Consider the following 20,770-nt stretch of genomic DNA (forward strand, 5'->3'; position numbering starts at 1 on the left):
CAATGGCATATATTTTCAATCTCCGAATAACTAGTATCATTCAAGCTAAGCCCCACGTACAAACGCAAAACATGAACCCACAAAATTATTCTACCTTTAGTGAATAGTTCTTGAGTAATTTATTTACAAGTGTAATATACAATAAGGAAATAAAGACTATGGAAATATAACTTAGATAATAAATAAATGTTATTGTTGAATTAAATTGAACTACCAAGTCTACATTTTGAATGAAATAGTTTGGAATGTTATGTATGGAAACATCATAAGTACCTGGTATTCGAATACACTTATTGTCTAATGGCACAAAGAGAGACGAAGTGTGTTACATTGAAAATTCTTCACACATTGAGATAGGATGAAGCCTTAAACGTCTTGTGATTCGATATGAGTGTAGTGAACTTTTCTAGTTATTGAGTCGAATATTGGTGATAACTTATTCTTCATAGCTTCTTTCCGCAGATAAGCAAAAGCTGCAACTAAACTTAGTAACACAATAGTAAGAACAACTAGGAGTATTGTAAGGGCCCTAGAAACCCTAGCATGTTTGGCCTCAGCGAAATTTGTTAAGTTGAGGATATATCTTGTACCATATCTAGAGTGCTGACATTGAAGAGTTCGTTTATTTCTGATAATGACTTTGGTTTTCATTAACCATCCGTAGAATATTTTCACAGCTGCATCGCACCTGAAAGGGTTGCCATCAAGATCTAAAGTCAGACCGTCTTCATGGCGTTGAGCAGCCCTATCAAAAGCATCCAAGTCTTTCTGGGTGAACTTGGTTATGTTATTCTGCTCCAAATCGATGTAACGCAGCCTCTTCATGCAGTTTATGTTGAAGTTAACATTCGGGATGTTATTATTGCCCAAATATATGTCGTGCAAATTGGGAAGGTCGCAAAACACAAACTCATCTTTGAAGTTTTTGATCTCGTTCTGTTCCAGGTGAAGTTTGTACAGTTTGGTCAAATTGCTGTTGACGAATATGTCGTGCAGGTCTTCGGCAAGCCCCGAGTCAGTGTTGTCAGCGAAAGCGTTCGTCAAGTGCAGTTCCTCCAAGTTGTAAAAGTTGGAGAAGACCCTTGGATGATGAAAGTTTTCGTCGTCGTTTTCTGAGATCGTTATATTGTTGTGATTTAAAATCAGTCTTTTCACGTTCATCACACGGTGGAAAGCCTTTCCTCTGATGTCTCTTATACCGTTGTTTGTCATATCTATGATTTCCAAGTTGTTCAAGACGACGTCTTCACCAAAGACGTTGCTGTCGAGGATCGGCACGTGGTTTCCGGTGAAAACAAGCCATTCAGTCTCTTCCGGAAGCTCCTCCAACATGGAGGTGTCTTGGAAGCCGGTATTGGTGCAGTTCACGACGAAGTATGTCCTCTGATCTCTGTACACCCTGCCGCAGTTGCAGTCTTTGAGAAGAGATGAGTGACATCCGTTTATGTTAGCTTTGGTTTCGGCTAAGAACACGTGGAGGATGAGGCCCAAAAGGAGTGCTTTCACATGGTACATCCTGTAAAAAAATTATTTCTGCAGATTATACGCCAAATTTTGTATGAAACATACAAACAGAGTTTATACTCTCGAAGATATATATTGTGACTGTGTTTACGTTTAGTATTTAAACTCAACAACCTCCAAATTCTAAAATTTGCTGAAGATTTCACGTGAAACAAATGGTTTTATAAAAAAAACTGCTATTTCCAGATTGGCTTCCCGATTAGACAGATTTTCTTCGATCAAAATTTTCTTTGTGGAACCTTTTGAAAAAATAACTTCATTAATTCAATTTCAATTTTTTTGACGATCGTCGATATCATTGAACGTTGTAGGAACTTTCAGCGTGTCTTGCATTTCAATTTATTTTGAATAGAGGAAGTGATCTTCATTAAAAATCTCAAGGCTGATGAAATGATTCGGGAATACAGTGTGAATTATCGAATTTTAATGGCAATTATTTCACGATTACTGTTTTTTTTTAGCCAATGAAGGCAAGAATTCCACCTTTTTAATGTGGTCATTTTTGAAGAAGTTGTCAATGATGTCCAAGACCGTTTCTTGGCGATCCCAAGTACTTTTTTATACCCATATTTTGAAACCTGCTGTATATAAACTTGAAGCAGTAAAGAAAGAGTTAAAATAAACTTTAAAACGCAGCTGAAAGAAACCAAAAAATAAAATAAAAAATGGGAAAATAAAAATACCTCAATGAATTGACGAATATATTCATGGTGGAACTTGAAAACTAGATAGCTTACGAAATTAAGCTCAATCCTGATAATTATTACTCATTGGACAGCAACAATCATCTGACCTTTCAATAAAAAATGTTTTTAATATCCAAATTTGGTCAACGAGGTGGGATTGTCTGTGAATCAACACTTTTCTGTACAAAAGAAATTTGAAGAAACTTCAGAAACACATCTACGATAACACCTCCGTTTGTCTGAAAAAACCCAGGAATACCCATACTTGATGCAATGAGAAAACCCACAACATTCTGATGTCACACTTGTTTACACTGCGATGGAGGTTAATTAGTGCCATGATCTCACAATTATCAATCTAATCTTAATCCCTGTTTACCTCTAGTCCTTACCTTTCTGAATTGTTTGCCGTTTTCAAACAAAAACTTGATGCACCAAACAAATTCACACCATCAGTGTACCGATTTGAGACTTTTGTCAGTTTCTCAATGAGAAAAGCTTAAATTGAATCACCCAGGATGGTCGGTTACCATAAGAAATATAGGAACGTAACTGGTCTTTCTGGGGTCTGGGCAAGTTTGTACGGTAAACTGGTGGGGAAGAAGATTCAACTTTACTTAAGTCACAGGTAGAAGTGCAGTTTTGCGTACTAGACAGAAAATGAAGCGGTTGTGGCTGAACCATTGTCTACTTTGCTGACCGTCTAAAAGGAATTGATTGCACGGTGTTGGTTAATTATTTCTCATGGAAGTTTTTCCAATGTCGGTTGATCAGTTTAGAAATCTTCCATTTTAGTTCATTATTTTCAATTTGAATTAGTTTCGAGATGAGTAGATTATCGATAAACAGTATCAAAAACCCACATGTTACTTTTCAGTAAACTTTGGTACAAGAAAGACCATAATTTTGACGGTAGAAAATGGAGTGAAACATAAAAAATTATAATTCCGGCACTGCTTAAATGATACTTTATATAAGAGTTTTCATAGAACGCTTGTATCTCTAGTAGTTTAAGAATGATGGTAAACCGAAATTTGTCTTGAGGTATTTCGCTCCATTCTGTGGGGAGCAGAGTTTTAACCAATCAAATATAGGGAAAATTAGTTTTCGATTTTCTGTTTTACCTAATATCATCTTTATGGAGCTGATAACAACTGGCAATTCGGATGAATAATCTGTTACAGAATTCACCAACATTTGAGGGACCCACGAAGTTTGTTCAATGGAAAAAATATCGATACATTTTCAGAATTTTAGTTGATACAATAAGTATTCGACACTTTTTCCCAAAGACTTATATTTTTTAGATTGGTCATCTCTTTTTCTGACAGTCCCAGATCTGTGTGTGAGCCTCAAACACTCAATTCGATTTTGCATTGAGTTCCATCTTTCAAAATCAAGGATCCTACCCAGTTCCACCAGGTTTACAACAGTCCGAATTATTCTGAATGGAAATAAAACAGAAGAATCATTTTAGATTCAGCCTTAGACAAATAGACGATGTGAATACTTAATGACAAATAGTCTTGATCATAGTCTACTTAGATACGACGCCAATTGTATAAAATACGCCAATTATTCAATGTACATCTTATTGAGTGATAAAATTTCGCAAGGTCGAAGGTCATGAGACATTTATCAACATAATGGGGCACTTCCAGACTGAAACTTTTCTCTTGTACTTCCAGACATTAGGAATTGGGACTAAAGCACGTAGTAGGTTCTTTCAAATGTAGTCAGGACAAAGTTATTTGAAGTGTACATGCATATCTCATTGCATTATACAGGGTGAGTCTTTGACTCGTTCCAAGATTTCAACAGTAGATTTTTGAGGTCAAAAGAAACACTTTTTTCCTACACCATTTTTTCCGATTCGGCCCTGATAAAAAGATATAGCTATTTTAAGTTTTCATAATAAGCTGTGCCACCCCTGAAAAAATTAAAATTACCTTCAGAATAACTAGCTGAATCTGTGACACTACACATCTGTGGATCTTTTAAAGAAAGTTGTATTCGGTCAAAGTACCCAATTTTTCGAATCTCACAGAAATTTTTTATTTTTGAACATCACATAACTCGAAAACGGCGCATTGTACGAGAAAATATTGAGATTACTTTTAATTTACAAAACGTTCAAATATTCTTTAGATAGCGTCCAATTCTGACTTGCAACAAGTCGGAATTCTGAGATACAAGGCAGAAGGAGGGCTAAAATAGGTCTAATGACTTTTGTTTTTTTGCGTTTGATCCGTGAATGTGTTTTTCTTGGAGGAATTTTGGATGAATGAAATGATATTCTATTTTTTCTCTTCGGTTGCACCATAGCTGAGCTGCCCCAAAGCTCCGTGCTCAGTGCTTATGAAAGCACTAGGAGTATTTTTGTACTCCCGAGAATTTTGCTCCTGGGAACTTTTCAAAATCTTCCTTACTGCTTAGTGATTCGAGCACTTTATCGAAATTCCTACATCCAGTTTCATAATCAAGTTCAAAGTCACTTTAAGTTTCGTTTAGTGTCAGTTTCGGTAGGGTTGAAGGAAAGCTTTAAAATTGAAGGAGCTTATTTAAGTTTGATTATGAAACTGGCCATTAGTCCTTAGTAGTCCCTATGATATATGGATACTACAGATATTATATATTATCATATTATCCTGATTCCCCTTAGGTTACGACGAACCCCTCTGTGAGATGGTCAGAATCAGAAACGTCCGTTCAAACTTTTGAAAGAAAAGAGATAGGGTAGGCGTACGTGAAGGGTCCAAATGTGCCTATACATGCCTTAAATGAGACAAATCTGCTCTACAGAGGGCATTTTGCTCACATGATTCGGCAACAATCTAATGCAACAAAACATTCGACCAATTCTAGCCCCACTACTGTCTTGTATCTCAGAATTTTGACTTGTATCTCAGAATTCCGACTTGTAACTCAGAATTCCGACTTGTAACTCAGAATTCCAACTTGTATCTCAGAATTCCGACTTGTAACTCAGAATTCCAACTTGCAAGTCCGATTCGTATTACAGAAATCCGACTTGTAACTCAGAATTCCGAGTCGTATCTCAGAATTCCGACTTGCAAATAGGAATTCCTACTTGTGACTCAGAATTCCGACTTGTAACTCAGAATTACGACCTGCAAATCGGGATTCCGACTTGTATCTCAGAATTCCGACTTGTATCTCAGAATTCCGACTTGTATCTCAGAATTCCGACTTGTATCTCAGAAGTCCGACTTGTATCTCAGAAGTCCGACTTGTAACTCAGAATTCTGACTTAGCAAGTCGGAATTCCGACTTGTATCTCAGAATTCCGACTTGTAACTCAGAATTACGACCTGCAAATCGGGATTCCGACTTGTATCTCAGAATTCCGACTTGTATCTCAGAATTCCGACTTGTTTCTCAGAATTCCGACTTGTATCTCAGAATTCCGACTTGTATCTCAGAATTACGACTTGTTTCTCAGAATTCCGACTTGTATCTCAGAATTCCGACTTGTATCTCAGAATTACGACTTGTTTCTCAGAATTCCGACTTGTATCTCAGAATTCCGACTTGTACCTCAGAATTCCGACTTGTAACTCAAGAGCTAAGTCTGACTTAGCAAGTCGGAATTATACATTTGGATCTTTTTTTTGTGTGGCCCTTCAGCATTTTCGTAGAAAAGTACATTGGAAGGCGAAAAATTCGAAAAATGAAGATCGGCGTTTATTCCTAGTCCAAGAAGGCACCCTTGGGGCACCCCGCACCGCATAACAACCGGCTGGCCGCCCCTCCTTCCGGCTTCGGCAGAGAAATCTCCGAAAAAGAAAAAGACCGATTCCTTAATCCGAGGACGCGCTTGCCCGACGTCGCGGCGGGCGCAGACGCCGACCCCCGGTTGCGGCGCGACCGCTCCCATTCCGTCGTTGTCGCGGCTTGGGGCGGTTGCATGTCGGTACCGAAAAGGCGACCGACCCTTGACGATGTCACGAGACTGGGCGGGGCGCCTCCTCTGGTGCTCCTGACGAAGACGTCCACCGCAAGTGAGAGACGCGTCGTCTGCGGCGCGATGTTGTGATGTGTGCTCACCGAGACCACTTTGTGACTACCGAGGAGATCCACGAACGCCACTGTGTCGAGTCTCGTTGTTCTAAGTGCCACCCCGACTGCTATTGCTGCCACTTCTCCCCCAGGATAACATGGCCGACGTTGAGGACCTCTTGATCGCGTCGAACTGCTGTCTGCAAGGGTTGGTATATACGCCCCTTAATACACTCTCAAAACAACCCCTGTTTGTTCTTGACCTATATCCGAGGCTATTCTTATGGACCATCCCGAATCTCAAAACCCTTCCATCACCACAAAACACCATCTCAAACCTCGAAATAACCTGAGAAATCCATCAAAACATTAATATCTTACCATTACCCAACACCAAGGGGCGGGTCTTCCCTAAACACAAACACTTCCCCACCTCTAATCTACCAAACCTCACAACCACCCACTAAAACCATCTAAAACCTCCAAATCACCCTCAAAAACCTCTCATTCTCCCCAAAAATTCCTCAAAAACACAGCTTCGATACTCATCTGACACCAACACAATAAGACAAAATAAACAAAGCCTCCAATTCGGAATTTTGACCCAGGGGTCCTTCGGAAGGGTGCCCAAAGATGTTCAAGGCACGTTTCAGGGTGTTTTTCTGGTTAATTTCTTGTATTTTTATGTGATTTCGTGGTTTTTTGGCGATGTGGGCGTAACAGCTTTTTGTGCGCATGGGAAGTGGCCGAATGATATTTTACTTGGTTCATTCTTTTTGGTTCGTTTGACTAATTTCTTTTCGATATCAGGACCAAATTGAATTGGGAAAGGAAATCAAGATGGTGTAGATCGAGATTTCGAGAAGAGTATCCAAGGGTATATGAAAGTATCAGAATGTTAGATGCTGGACTGGACAATGATATCGATGAATACCACTCTGTTTCTACCCCTTTTCCACTACGTTCTGAGATGAAAAATTAAACTCGTACAAATCTATGTGATGATTGTTAATTTCCAAGCTTCTTAACTCTTTTCATCTGAAGATTATATTTTTGTGTAAGCAGTATTTCACACATCACTGTTTCTCTTGCATTCGAAATTGCTCTATTTGTGTTAATGAAATTGCCAAGGTAAATTTAGTCATCGTTAAGATTTTTGGGCCAAAAACAATGCATTTGTCATCATTATTGTTCCTAATAATAATTTTCATTACATCGAATACTTATTTCAAAAGTTGAAAAACAAAAATATACTCTAAAATAAATCATTGAAAAGAGTCATTATAAGAAATTATCTGGAAGAAATACAAGCTACAAAATTGAAGAATCCATAGCAAACTATATTTGCTATACGAAATTCGCGATATAACTTCGAATTTCTGTCGATGTTGTATGAAAACTAAAAGCGTCATCTATAAGGAAGTCAGAAGAAAAGGAGGATCATGATTTGTGACTCTCTGGGTTCTCATATGAAACCTAACAAATTTTGAAATGATATCGACAGTTTCCTACCAAACAAAGATACTGAAACAACATTCAATAAGCTGGACAATAGAAATTCAAAGATAAGTTGTTTGAGAGAGTGAATTAAACTATCCACTCAAGGATCACCCAACAAGGATCCTGATATTTCAATATCAGTTTTCTCTCCGTTGCATCAATTTTATTCCAGCTGAACAATAGTAGGATTAATTTCATTTCGTTGTGAATTTTATTGCAAAAATATTAAAGAATTGAATGAATTCTTCAAAATATTAGATTTTTTTAACCGTATAGATAATGGCACTGTCTACCTGGTCAGCTGCATCATTTTCAGCTTGATGAATATTTTTCTGAGTAAACGTGTGTTGATTTTCATCATATTTCTCTTTCATTTCACGAATAGGCCAAGAGAAAATACGCGTTAAAAGGGAATGAAACTTCGGAAATTTCTTAAAGGCTATATCTTTCATTTTCTCTGTGATTTAAAACATTTGCTTTTGCTTAAATAATATTTATTGTTGACCCCATCTATATCCCCACTATTCGATTAATTTCAAGTGGCTTTATCCTAGAAACAATGAGATTCAGCGAAGAATCGAAAAGTTTTCATAATGTTGAATTTGCTACCTCAACTCTAACACTTAATAATCTTGTTACTTTTGCTGGAAAATATCTGTATGAAAAAATCCTCCCCTTGAGGTATTCGCCAGCTATTCAGACAGTCATGGACGTGAAACTGAATTGAAAATCGGAAAAATTCACGGAATGGTTATCTCCAGGAATCCAGCGCATTTTTCCGGATGGATCTGCAGCTTTTTGGCTTGGATTCCGGCCTGACAAAGTTGGTTGTTGTAGTAAGTAGAGCGGAGGGTGCGTCAACACATGTCTATTGATCCGAACTTGGTTCGCGGAACTCAGACTGGATTCGTTTTCATTCAGAAGCCGATGAATCTGCCCTTCCATGTTAAAATACCTTGCCCGTTTCAGTTCCGAGAGACGTAAACATCAAAAAGCTGTTTTGACACCCAGAAAATCTATCAGGAATGCCCACGGTTTTATCAAATTTTCAGAGGGAAAGTTCATTTTCGGGGAAAATAAATTTTCCTTACAAGTTGTGGACAACTGAAAAATTTTGAGAGTTTTTCGGAAATACATATTATTATCAAGTTTCTTGATAGGTAGTACCTACAATTATTGAACACTTGAAGAACACGTTGAAAGTATAATTTTCTCGATAAATTCTAATCACTGATGAGAATTATGATGGAAATTAGATTATTTTCCTCACGAAAAGCATCGCTTTTTGTACCATTTTCTACCAATTTATTTTTCAAGTGAACGCTCCTTCGAATTTCCGGAATTTCCCAGAAAAAGATTAAGAAATGCTTGGAAACTAGAAAAATATCCTTAACCTATTTTTCTGCTCAGATTTTCACCTACTTAAACCAAAGAAATAGCTCGTGGAGGAATACTCAAGCGATAAATCAAATATTTCCGATTATTTTGGAACAATAGTAGACTTTCTTCCATGGATATACTTAAAATATAGTTTTTATAGTTCTTCAGGGGAAGGTAAAGAGTAAATTCACTTTTTTTTGCGAGAGAGATAATTATGTCTATGTATTACCATTGAGTTGAATACTCATAGATAGGATTTATAATGGTTTTTAAGTGACGGTTCCTCAGCCTGTCGAGTATATAATAAGCATCAATCAAAACGCAAGGTCGTATGATAAGTTGCATGAACAATTACTGCATTTTACCGCCAGAATGGGCTGAATAAAAATGGTTGAACAACATGGAGGATCAGCAAACCTTTTTTCGTCCAAGACTGTTGAGATTTGTTGTTTGTATATTTACTAAAAAAATTACTATTTTTTGTAGATGAATTTAAAGCATCATCTTTGAACAGAACCCTTCTATCCTTCGTTGTTTTACATGCATCTTCATCTCACATCTTATTCATTAAGTCCCTCCTTGTTTTACCTCTCGTTCTCTATATAATATTCTTCTTTAACTTGGTAAGATGAAGTAGGCATCTATAAGAAACAGTTTTATGAAGCATACTTAATACTTATTATTATAAATCCTCTCAGTTTCTCATGAATTCGAAGGATCTCGACAAAAACAAAGAGAAACCTTTCATGATCGAATTTCAAAACATCTTTTCATAATTTCATTAGTGTGCGTATCGACGAAATCTGGTAAAACATAGAAACGATACTTTCCTCCCTCTTTGATTCGACTTAGATGATTCCCCTTCCGATTGAGTTTCGTCTGCAACCCCTCTACAGTAAGGTCGCAATTTAATTCCTCAAGTTAGTCCTGATCAGATCCTGGGAGTTCTCGGAGACTGATTTCCATTTCCTCTTATTTCCAGGTGATATTGGAGGTTCCTGCCTATCGTTTGCCTCTGCCCTTGTTTTCGCATCTAACGATAATATGGTGAGTCGATTTGAGTCTTGAAGCTCCTCTTGAATCATGGTACAAATCGAACGACAACATTTTTTTTTAATATGAAAACGAAGATCCTAGATAACGAAAGAACACCCCTAAATCACGAATTTTTCGCATGGCAACATGAGATTTGTGTGCAGGGGCGTTGTCCTGCAAAAACAAAACACCTTTGGAAAGCTTTCCGCGTCTTTTCTCTTTGATTTTTTCCCGCAGAGTGGTCAGTACTATCGAATAGTAATCTCTGGTTTTTGTTCTACCCTTATCCAAAAAATCAATCATGATTACTTCATAGTAATCCCAAAAAACTGAAGCAAGAACTTGTCCAGCAGATTTTTGGACACGAAACTTCTTAGGTCTTGGAGAACCAGAGTGTCGCCATTCCATCGATTGTTGCTTTGTTTCTGGATCGTAGAAATGTACCCAGGTCTCATCCATAGTAACAATTCGGTTGAAGAAGTCTACATCGAGCACAGATCGAACGCGATGCTTCTACCCTTGCACGCTTTTGGTCAACATTCAAACATTTGAGGATCCATTTTGCAGCAATTTTTCTCATGTCCAAATTGACGTGAACTATATGATGAACGCGTTCTTATAAAATATTCAGTGCTTCAAATATCCCTTTTAGCCCAATTCGACTGTATGATAAAATCATGTCATGAACTGCATCGATATTTTCGGGAAGTGACACAGAAACTGGCCTTCCCGATCGGTCATCATCTTCAATGGAAAATTTACCTCTTCGTGATTATTGAAAAACAAAATTTCTACGTTCTATTCATACCATTTCTCTCTTCTCGAAATTCCAAAGCTGTGTGGCTCTCCATCACAAAAATTTTATTTCCTTCAATTCCAGCAAAGTTTCACAACTGGTATCTCAAACTTTCAATAATTCTAAAACTGAAAAACCCTTTTTCAATCTTGAATTCTAGGATTTTAGAATAAATATTTTCTGGTCCATTTCTCCTCGGGTTCTATTCGGAAACATCAGTAGGAACAACCCATAGAATCCTTGTTCTTTGAACGTAGATAACTGGGCTGATCCAGGGCATTCCACCAGTCAATCATACGGCATTATTTTCGAGCTTATTCTTGCTGGCAAAGTCTGGGCACGTAACTCTCAAGAATGAAACCTTGCGCGAATGGTAAAAGGAATTACGAAATAAATTGCTTAGGATTTTGCGAGGATTTCTGTGAGAGAATAGTACGAGCGGTAAAATTTCAGGATTCACCTAGGTTCTGGAAATTTATCGAACGATTTAAGAAATTATCCACGCTGAAATCGAGATCGACAACACTGTTTCATCGGGGAATTTTTGTCTAAAGGGGCATAGCCCAGTATCGAGATTCTGGTCTAGGAACGTATCCTTGTGAAAATGATCTATAATCATGGTGCTCTGGAAAATATATTGGGTCTATATTCGAGGGAATTTGGATATTATGGGCGGCAATTCCAGAGGTTCCTTCCAACATACAAACAAACCAATTCTATGATATTTAGTTCAAAACCATTTATGCCCGCTACTTTCACCTTCGAATGAATTTTATTCAATGTGAATAAGTATCTGTCAAATAATTTCCTATCTTGAGGTTATCTATGAAGGATATTTCATTTCGGTGCTTTCAGATGAAATTATTTGATCAATAACAATTCTATGAAAACACGGTATACAACTTTTCACTGATTAATGTAAAATGAGATACCGCATTGTAAAAATTGTCATAATTGCATCTAGAAAGCAGATATTTCGTGAAAATCACACAAAGAATAACCATGCATCAAGAATCTAAAAAATTCAACCTTTAATGACGTACCGACATTCGATCTATGTCAAATAAACTCTTATCATTAAGTTTCAATGACAGATTTATTCGATTAATAACACTATCTGAAAGTGAAAAGACTGCATTTTTACTTATCCTGAGAATAAGACCGAGAATAAGACTTATCTATCGAATAAATTTAGTTATTCGCACGATGAAAGTACCGGGCCTTAGTAGGAAACATTCTGGATGGATATGAGCACATATGTAGGAAAAAAAACTGAATGACGTGAGATTCATGAAGACAAATTCCTAATTTTCGAAATATTTCATAATAAAAGTAAGAAATACTGGGAAATTAGGAAACGGCTAACGAAACAAGAAAAAAGCTGTGTGGAACGTCAAATCTTTCATCACATCCAAGTCCTTTCAATAAAGGATTAAAGAAAAGGAAAATTTGATTGCATTCCAACTGCATTCTTTCCGAGGCATCTGTGAAAAAAATCTGTTAGCAGATAACAGTGATCTTCAAGAATTCCCCCACCCTCTTCGAAACCGTTAACAGCGCTCACTCGTTCGTAGAGTTAGATTACTTTTTTTCAATTTTTCCGAGTCGGCATCCAATAAATTCATCGCCTTCTAACGCCCCGACGGCATCTAAATCTTTGGCGCGTCTTCGCCGTCGTTTCCAGATGGGCGTGGCGGTGTTATCATGGGCGTCGGCGCTTTTATCGGGTCGGGACAGGGCGACAAACGGGCGTGAAATGCTGTATCGGGTCATCAGACGCCCGATACTCGGTGAACTCGCAGAAAACCGCACAGTTCTTCATGGAAATCTCCAGAAATGAGTCGAGCGAAAACTGCGAGGATAATGTGGGATGACGCAGGGTTGAAAAGCTGTCAGAATTTTATCTCGGTTAGGGAACTTAGTGTCAATACAGATAAACAGGAAATATTGGGTTTAACAGAAATATCGCGAGTGCTTTCGGGAATTCACGTTACTTTCATTGAATAAATTCACCTTGAACAGAAGCAGTTGTCAGCATTTATTGACACGTTGCATCTATAACCTCAAATTCCGGCGCCATTTCCCTTGAAATATTCACTTCGAAACAGAGCAACGAATAGTGTCGCGACAGACTTCTCCATCTGCAAGATTCATGGCACAATAGTTCAATTACCAGCATTCAATGACACGTTACACCTAACCTCAAATTCCGGCGCCATTTCCCTTGAAATATTCACTTCGAAACAGAGCAACGAATAGTGTCGCGACAGACTTCTCCATCTGCAACATCCATGGCACAATAGTTCAATTACCAGCATTCAATGACACGTTGCACCTAACCTCAAATTCCGGCGCCATTTCCCTTGAAATATTCACTTCGAAACAGAGCAACGAATAGTGTCGCGACAGACTTCTCCATCTGCAAGATTCATGGCACAATAGTTCAATTACCAGCATTCAATGACACGTTACACCTAACCTCAAATTCCGGCGCCATTTCCCTTGAAATATTCACTTCGAAACAGAGCAACGAATAGTGTCGCGACAGACTTCTCCATCTGCAACATCCATGGCACAATAGTTCAATTACCAGCATTCAATGACACGTTGCACCTTACCTCAAATTCCGGCGCCATTTCCCTTGAAATATTCACTTCGAAACAGAGCAACGAATAGTGTCGCGACAGACTTCTCCATCTGCAAGATTCATGGCACAATAGTTCAATTACCAGCATTCAATGACACGTTACACCTAACCTCAAATTCCGGCGCCATTTCCCTTGAAATATTCACTTCGAAACAGAGCAACGAATAGTGTCGCGACAGACTTCTTCATCTGCAACATCCATGGCACAATAGTTCAATTACCAGCATTCAATGACACGTTGCACCTAACCTCAAATTCCGGCGCCATTTCCCTTGAAATATTCACTTCGAAACAGAGCAACGAATAGTGTCGCGACAGACTTCTCCATCTGCAAGATTCATGGCACAATAGTTCAATTACCAGCATTCAATGACACGTTACACCTAACCTCAAATTCCGGCGCCATTTCCCTTGAAATATTCACTTCGAAACAGAGCAACGAATAGTGTCGCGACAGACTTCTCCATCTGCAAGATTCATGGCACAATAGTTCAATTACCAGCATTCAATGACACGTTACACCTAACCTCAAATTCCGGCGCCATTTCCCTTGAAATATTCACTTCGAAACAGAGCAACGAATAGTGTCGCGACAGACTTCTCCATCTGCAAGATTCATGGCACAATAGTTCAATTACCAGCATTCAATGACACGTTACACCTAACCTCAAATTCCGGCGCCATTTCCCTTGAAATATTCACTTCGAAACAGAGCAACGAATAGTGTCGCGACAGACTTCTCCATCTGCAAGATTCATGGCACAATAGTTCAATTACCAGCATTCAATGACACGTTGCACCTAACCTCAAATTCCGGCGCCATTTCCCTTGAAATATTCACTTCGAAACAGAGCAACGAATAGTGTCGCGACAGACTTCTCCATCTGCAAGATTCATGGCACAATAGTTCAATTACCAGCATTCAATGACACGTTACACCTAACCTCAAATTCCGGCGCCATTTCCCTTGAAATATTCACTTCGAAACAGAGCAACGAATAGTGTCGCGACAGACTTCTCCATCTGCAAGATTCATGGCACAATAGTTCAATTACCAGCATTCAATGACACGTTGCACCTTACCTCAAATTCCGGCGCCATTTCCCTTGAAATATTCACTTCGAAACAGAGCAACGAATAGTGTCGCGACAGACTTCTCCATCTGCAAGATTCATGGCACAATAGTTCAATTACCAGCATTCAATGACACGTTACACCTAACCTCAAATTCCGGCGCCATTTCCCTTGAAATATTCACTTCGAAACAGAGCAACGAATAGTGTCGCGACAGACTTCTTCATCTGCAACATCCATGGCACAATAGTTCAATTACCAGCATTCAATGACACGTTGCACCTAACCTCAAATTCCGGCGCCATTTCCCTTGAAATATTCACTTCGAAACAGAGCAACGAATAGTGTCGCGACAGACTTCTCCATCTGCAAGATTCATGGCACAATAGTTCAATTACCAGCATTCAATGACACGTTACACCTAACCTCAAATTCCGGCGCCATTTCCCTTGAAATATTCACTTCAAAACAGAGCAACGAATAGTGTCGCGACAGACTTCTCCATCTGCAACATCCATGGCACAATAGTTCAATTACCAGCATTCAATGACACGTTGCACCTAACCTCAAATTCCGGCGCCATTTCCCTTGAAATATTCACTTCGAAACAGAGCAACGAATAGTGTCGCGACAGACTTCTCCATCTGCAAGAATCATGGCACAATAGTTCAATTACCAGCATTCAATGACACGTTGCACCTAACCTCAAATTCCGGCGCCATTTCCCTTGAAATATCCATTTCGAAACAGAGCAACGAATAGTGTCGCGACAGACCTTTCCATCTCGAAGATTCATGGCACAATCGTTCCTCTTTTAGAACACTTCATACCACCTAATAATCTCATCAGTGGCGTAGGAACACGCGGATCAATTTCGGCTTCCAGCCTGAATAATAAACCGGGTGGAAGCCCACAAGCCTCTGTATTTCCGCGAATTCGAGCTCGGATTGTATATACTTGAAATTCAGACTAGATGGTCCTTTCATCCTTGCATTTAAATTTAAATTGGCCGACCTGATTCTCGGATCTGGCTGCGCGGTGAGGGAAGCATCGTGAAGGGCTTTGCTGAAGAAGACGTTGATGTCGGGGGAGAGAGGGCTGATGAGGGAGTTCGATAGATAGTCGCAAAATAGAGCCAAGGTCTTATTCCAGCATTAAATGGGTCAGAATGATCACAGTTACAGGCTATACTTCTTTCAAAACCTTCGAAGGGAACTGTGTGCTCTGAAACCGATGACAATCACAAGCTATTAATGGAAACGAAGTGAAAATATGAAAAAACAAAGAACGAAATGTACTTTAACACATGCAGGGTGAGTCAGAGCCGAGTGACCAGTTACGAAGGGTCATTGCTCGGGTTGTGGTGGGGGCAGATACCTGCGGAAGAGCTCTTTGCGTTCCTTAGGATCTGCAGTTTTTAATCGGCCCATGATTTGGACCGGAAGGAATCAGGGCTTTGATGTTCGTACGTTTTGAGCACCTGCGATTTCTTTCTTTGGGGCTACCTTGAAGATGAGGTCTCTGAACATTGTCCACACACCCTGCCACAACTCAAGCAGCGAATAACCGAGGATATCTGGGCCATAATGCTCGTTCCCAAAAAACTGTCGAAACCTAAAAAAAATCGACTACATCAGCTCATAGCTGCTGACAGCTGCAATCTTAGCCAATTCATTATTAAAACTTGAGCACAAAAACTGTCTATCCTACTGATTCGACTAAATAAAATCGTTTTTCTCCAACTTTCAACGTTTTTCTTTTATAGCCCTTCGAAATTCGTCGTATGAGGCGTTTTTCTTACTAATTAATTTCCAACCTATTCGTAGAATTTTCACATTGACACATTTATAATAAATTCTTCAAAAAGAACTTCACAAACCATATTAAACAGCTTGAACAAACGCAACATCATCTAAGACAAATAATGCACATCAGATGGTTCCACAATGTTTCGAATGCAGAAGTCTTGCAACGCGCGAGTTGTACAACAATTGAGACTCAAGTAACGAGGGCAGGACTCAGATGGAGCGGCCACATTCTGAGGATGCAAGACACAAGACTCTCCAAAATAGCCCTGTATGGCGAATTCACAGAGGGAGCCCGAAAACCAGGAGGCCAGTATAAGCGGTATAGGGATATACTATATCAATCCCTAAAATCAGTTTATGCCAATCATAACTGGGAACAACTAGCGTTAGACAGATCACAGTGGAGGGTCTTTGGTACACAGTTGTAATGGAGACTGGAGAAGAATACAGTGGCGGCCAGATCTGGTTGGTGACTATCCATGCCCTGAGTGAGGAAGGATCTACAGGTCACGGTTGGGTCTCTTCAGTCACAGGAGTGCACACAGTCGTAACTAGCCCTAAGAAATTACAAGTCTGTTCGCAATTTTTTTTCTTCTCTTTTTGGAGATTTATTCCCAGTAACGATATACAGCAATGAATGAATGAATGACAACCAAGTTCATCAAGTTTGAAGATCAAAATAATCAAATTAACAGTGAATCTGTCAAAAAAGCATCAAGTTGTATGATTCAGGTAGATCAGGAACACCAGATGGTCAAAATCGAAAATAAGGGCGTCAAATGAAAAAAGAACGTGGATAATTAAAGACAAATCTGCCTACCCTCGTCTGTGAAACTACTGGAGATATGAAACTCTCGCTGGAGTCGTTCATTTCCTCCCTTCAGTTTCGACTAGAAAAACTGCTTTGAAGATACCCTCGACGACCCCTTGAAAAATGACCCCCGGCATCGAACCCAAACGATTTTCAAATTTATCCGCCTTCCAGGACACAAATTGCAGTTTGAAAACCCCCCACAACTTTCCCAGTAAGTAATCTAGTTGGCGTATCATTCCGCCATTCATTTCATCCGGTCCCTCGTCCAAAAAAACCCAGCCATGTTATTCGTCTTAGCGATGGATTTCCAATCAGGGGGTAGTATAGCATCGAAAAGCAATTAATTTAGAGCTAGCGAGGACTCGAGTGTGTGACGAGAAGATGGCCAGATTTGAAAGTGATCACTGCTGAGACAGCTCTGCTTCTAATGAACAGTCGATACGGTAGACTGTGGACGAAAGAAATTGAAAATCGGGGGTCGACAGTTGGGGAGAATGATTGAAATTTGATTAATGCCATGATTGGAATCCTATGGAATGGATATAGGCTTCGGTGTTTGGAGGAATTTCGGGAATTTGGTGCCTATTCGAGGCTTGCAAGGTACGTGCAGGTCAAATCCATTTTTACATCTAATATAGATGATCTGCATAACTTATTCGTTGTAGCAGAAGGATTTATGTTGTTCCCAATGTTCGGTATAATTCCTCTATGGAAAACAGCGGAAGTCGTAGTGTTCAATAAACCATTCAAAGAGAAGAAGTTCCCATAAAACTACAGACCGATAAGTCTACTGTCGGCGTTAGGAAAAGTAGTAGAAAGAATTATATCCACGAGGCTAAATGGGGAAACCGAAAATCTGAAACTAATACCACCAGAACAGTTCGGATTCAGAAGAGAGCATTCAACAGAACAACAATTATTAAGGCTCACAGAGTACATAACAGAGGGATTCCAAAATAAACAAGCTACAGGTCTTGTTTTAATACACGTCGCCAGAGCATTCGACAGAGTATGGCATGAAGGATTAATATATAAGATGAGATTTGTTGGATATTCGATCAAAATATGCAAGTTGATCAGGAATTATCTCAAAAATAGAAGATTTTACGTAAAAGTGGGAGGAGAATGCTTCTCAACAAGAGATATAGACGCTGGAGTACCCCAAGGATCAGTACTTGGGCCACTTCTGTACAACATATACATCCACGATATTCCGAAGAATCCAAGAACCATGCTAACGTTATAAGCTGACGACACAGGCATAGCAACTCGACACCGCAACCCAGAAGTAATAGAAACGATTGACGAAACAAAAGACTGGTGCATAAAGTGGAAAATCAAGCTCAATGGACGAAAGAGCCAAGCAATATTACTGCAGAAGAGAAGACTGCGACCCACGACGAATCTAGAAGTTGACGGCGACGAAATCGACTGGAAAAATGAAGCCAAATATTTAGGAATAACGCTTGACAAAGGACTAACTTGGAAAAGTCCTATCAAATAAGCAATCGACAGAACGAAAGGAGCGATGAATAGACTCTACCCTTTGATAGGAAGAAGAAGCCACATGTCGAAAGAGACAAAATTGAAGATAATCAAAGCCGTTGCTAGGCCTCAACTGACCTATGGATAAGTTGCCTGGGGTTTCGCGGCAAAGAGCCATATCAAAAGAATTCAGGCCACTGAAAACATGCTGCTACGATGTGCAATAGATGCACCTTGGTTTGTCAGGAATAGACAGATTTATAGGGACCTAAAATGGGAGACCATAACGGTATTCATGAACAGAAAAAGCACAGAAATTATTCGAAACAGCGAAAAACCATCCGAATCAAGAACTCAGGAGACTAGTGGACTACGACCCAGAGGAAGACAAAAGGGGAATGCGAATTTACCGAAGGAGACCAAGAGATCAATTGAAAAGATATCAAAATAAGAACTAAAACTTATTGAAAAATCCAATAAAGTGTTATCCAGTAAAGGATAAACACATAAATCCCAGCACGATAGTGTGCGAGAAGAAAACCGACTAAGAGATGAACGGTTTATAGGCAAATGTCCGGAACCAATATTCAAGAAGCAGTTAAGGTTTTTTGGTGGGTCTGGACCTCAGGAGAGTGAGAAACCCCACACTTGTTCCCCCTCAGGAGAGGATGGTTCTTCTGAACTGCAGGTTTTCCCCCTGCTACACAAAAAAAAATATAATTCCTCTTGAATTTTTGAAAGGTATTGGAAGGAATTAAGGTTGAGGTGAAAGAAACTGGGACAAACAAGACATAACATCCATCCTGAATACCCAAATCCCAATCTCATTCAACATAGTCAAACTCTCGAAGTGGGCTGAGTGCTCGTGGATAAGGGGCACAAGTTCGTATTAGTTATGGCTCCAGATATTGACTAAATGGAAATCCAGCCACTTCAGAATGGCATTCAATTACCTCAACATAAAGGCACTTGTACAGCCATTGTTTTGGCACACCGAGTTGCGAAATTAGTTCTTCAGGATAATTGAATAAGGAGTTTTACGAGTCGAATGAGACTCTAGCTGACGCGAGGTCAGCTAGAGAGATGGAAATAGTTTGATATGAAAATTTGCATTTTCGAACATGCAGAATCTTTTGAGAGCCTTTGTATCTTCGTTTAGATTTTCATCCTCGAAATGGCATTTTTCTAAAATTGAAATATCCTATCCAATTGAGATCTGACATTGCTTTTGAATTTTGGGTTATTATTTAGCAAGGACTTTGACCCCATTTGCTCCTCTCCATAAGAATTAGGGTGTTCTATAACTACCCTACGATAAGAACCCAAAAAATAGTGATTGAAACATTGAACCTAACATCAGTGACTCAGATTGTTTCAGAGAATTAATTTCTTCTTTTTTACAGGACACAGTATGGCCCCAGTACACCGGCACACCTCAGGGAGAAGTTTTATTCTGTCATTTCTCTGCCTACAAGCCCTATGTCTTCAAGTTACTAGCGGTAAGTTTTTCCTTATAAAATCCTTCAAATCGTAATTATAATACGAGGTCACCTTGTATAAAAGTGCTCAGGGCCTCCAATAGGTTAAGGACAGCACTTCCATACAGTAAACCCGAAAAATCCACAATCTTCAAGAACCTTGTATCTCACCAAATGTTCGGTGAGCCACAGCTCGGTGAATTTAGCTTCGGGTATCGCCATAGTTGATCATTACCTGATGTTCGTAGTCCGATAGAGATGTCGTTCTCCTGCACCATATTTCCGATATCATCTCGGAGAGATTATGTGCGGCATGCTATTGGTGTCACATCACGCCACTATAACTGGCTTCGCCATCAACTTTGACGCCAGCAGCACCGCTATCATGTACATAAATCAGATTCAATGTACCAGGCTATCTGAAGGTGAAAATTATGGAGGTATAGAGCAGATCGATACGCGTTAAGAAGAGTTTTTGCACGCAGAAATGAAACCGGGAGTTGAGGGGTGGTTTCGAAAATGA

The 20,770-nt window shown here is 39.3% G+C and overlaps 2 protein-coding genes across 5 annotated transcripts in view; one reads left to right on the forward strand and one right to left on the reverse strand.

Moving 5' to 3' along the window:
* Nucleotides 1-104: 104 nt before the first annotated feature.
* Nucleotides 105-2,825, reverse strand: LOC123315675 (leucine-rich repeat-containing protein 53). Of its 2 annotated transcripts, none has more exons than XM_044901498.1 (2): nucleotides 2,603-2,825; nucleotides 105-1,516 (listed from the first exon to the last, which is right to left on the reverse strand). In XM_044901498.1, exon 2 carries the CDS (start codon nucleotides 1,513-1,515, stop codon nucleotides 367-369), a length of 1,149 nt encoding a protein of 382 aa, XP_044757433.1. In that variant the 5' UTR covers nucleotide 1,516; nucleotides 2,603-2,825; the 3' UTR covers nucleotides 105-366. The 2 variants fall into 2 exon arrangements, with proteins under 2 accessions (XP_044757433.1, XP_044757432.1); XM_044901497.1 differs by lacking the exon at nucleotides 2,603-2,825 and adding an exon at nucleotides 2,208-2,475.
* A 3,474-nt stretch (nucleotides 2,826-6,299) lies between these two features.
* The window catches only part of LOC123315291 (bone morphogenetic protein 1), a 33,995-nt gene continuing 19,524 nt past the window's right edge, over nucleotides 6,300-20,770 (forward strand). For all 3 annotated transcript variants that reach the window (XM_044900937.1, XM_044900938.1, XM_044900939.1), the window contains exons 1-2: nucleotides 6,300-6,438; nucleotides 20,173-20,268. In XM_044900937.1, coding sequence (XP_044756872.1) covers nucleotides 20,181-20,268 — 88 coding nt within the window. In that variant the 5' untranslated portion in view covers nucleotides 6,300-6,438; nucleotides 20,173-20,180. The remainder of the gene's footprint in view (nucleotides 6,439-20,172; nucleotides 20,269-20,770) is intronic.

Source organism: Coccinella septempunctata, chromosome 6 (genome assembly GCF_907165205.1).
Source record: "Coccinella septempunctata chromosome 6, icCocSept1.1, whole genome shotgun sequence".
Classification (NCBI taxonomy): domain Eukaryota; kingdom Metazoa; phylum Arthropoda; class Insecta; order Coleoptera; family Coccinellidae; genus Coccinella; species Coccinella septempunctata.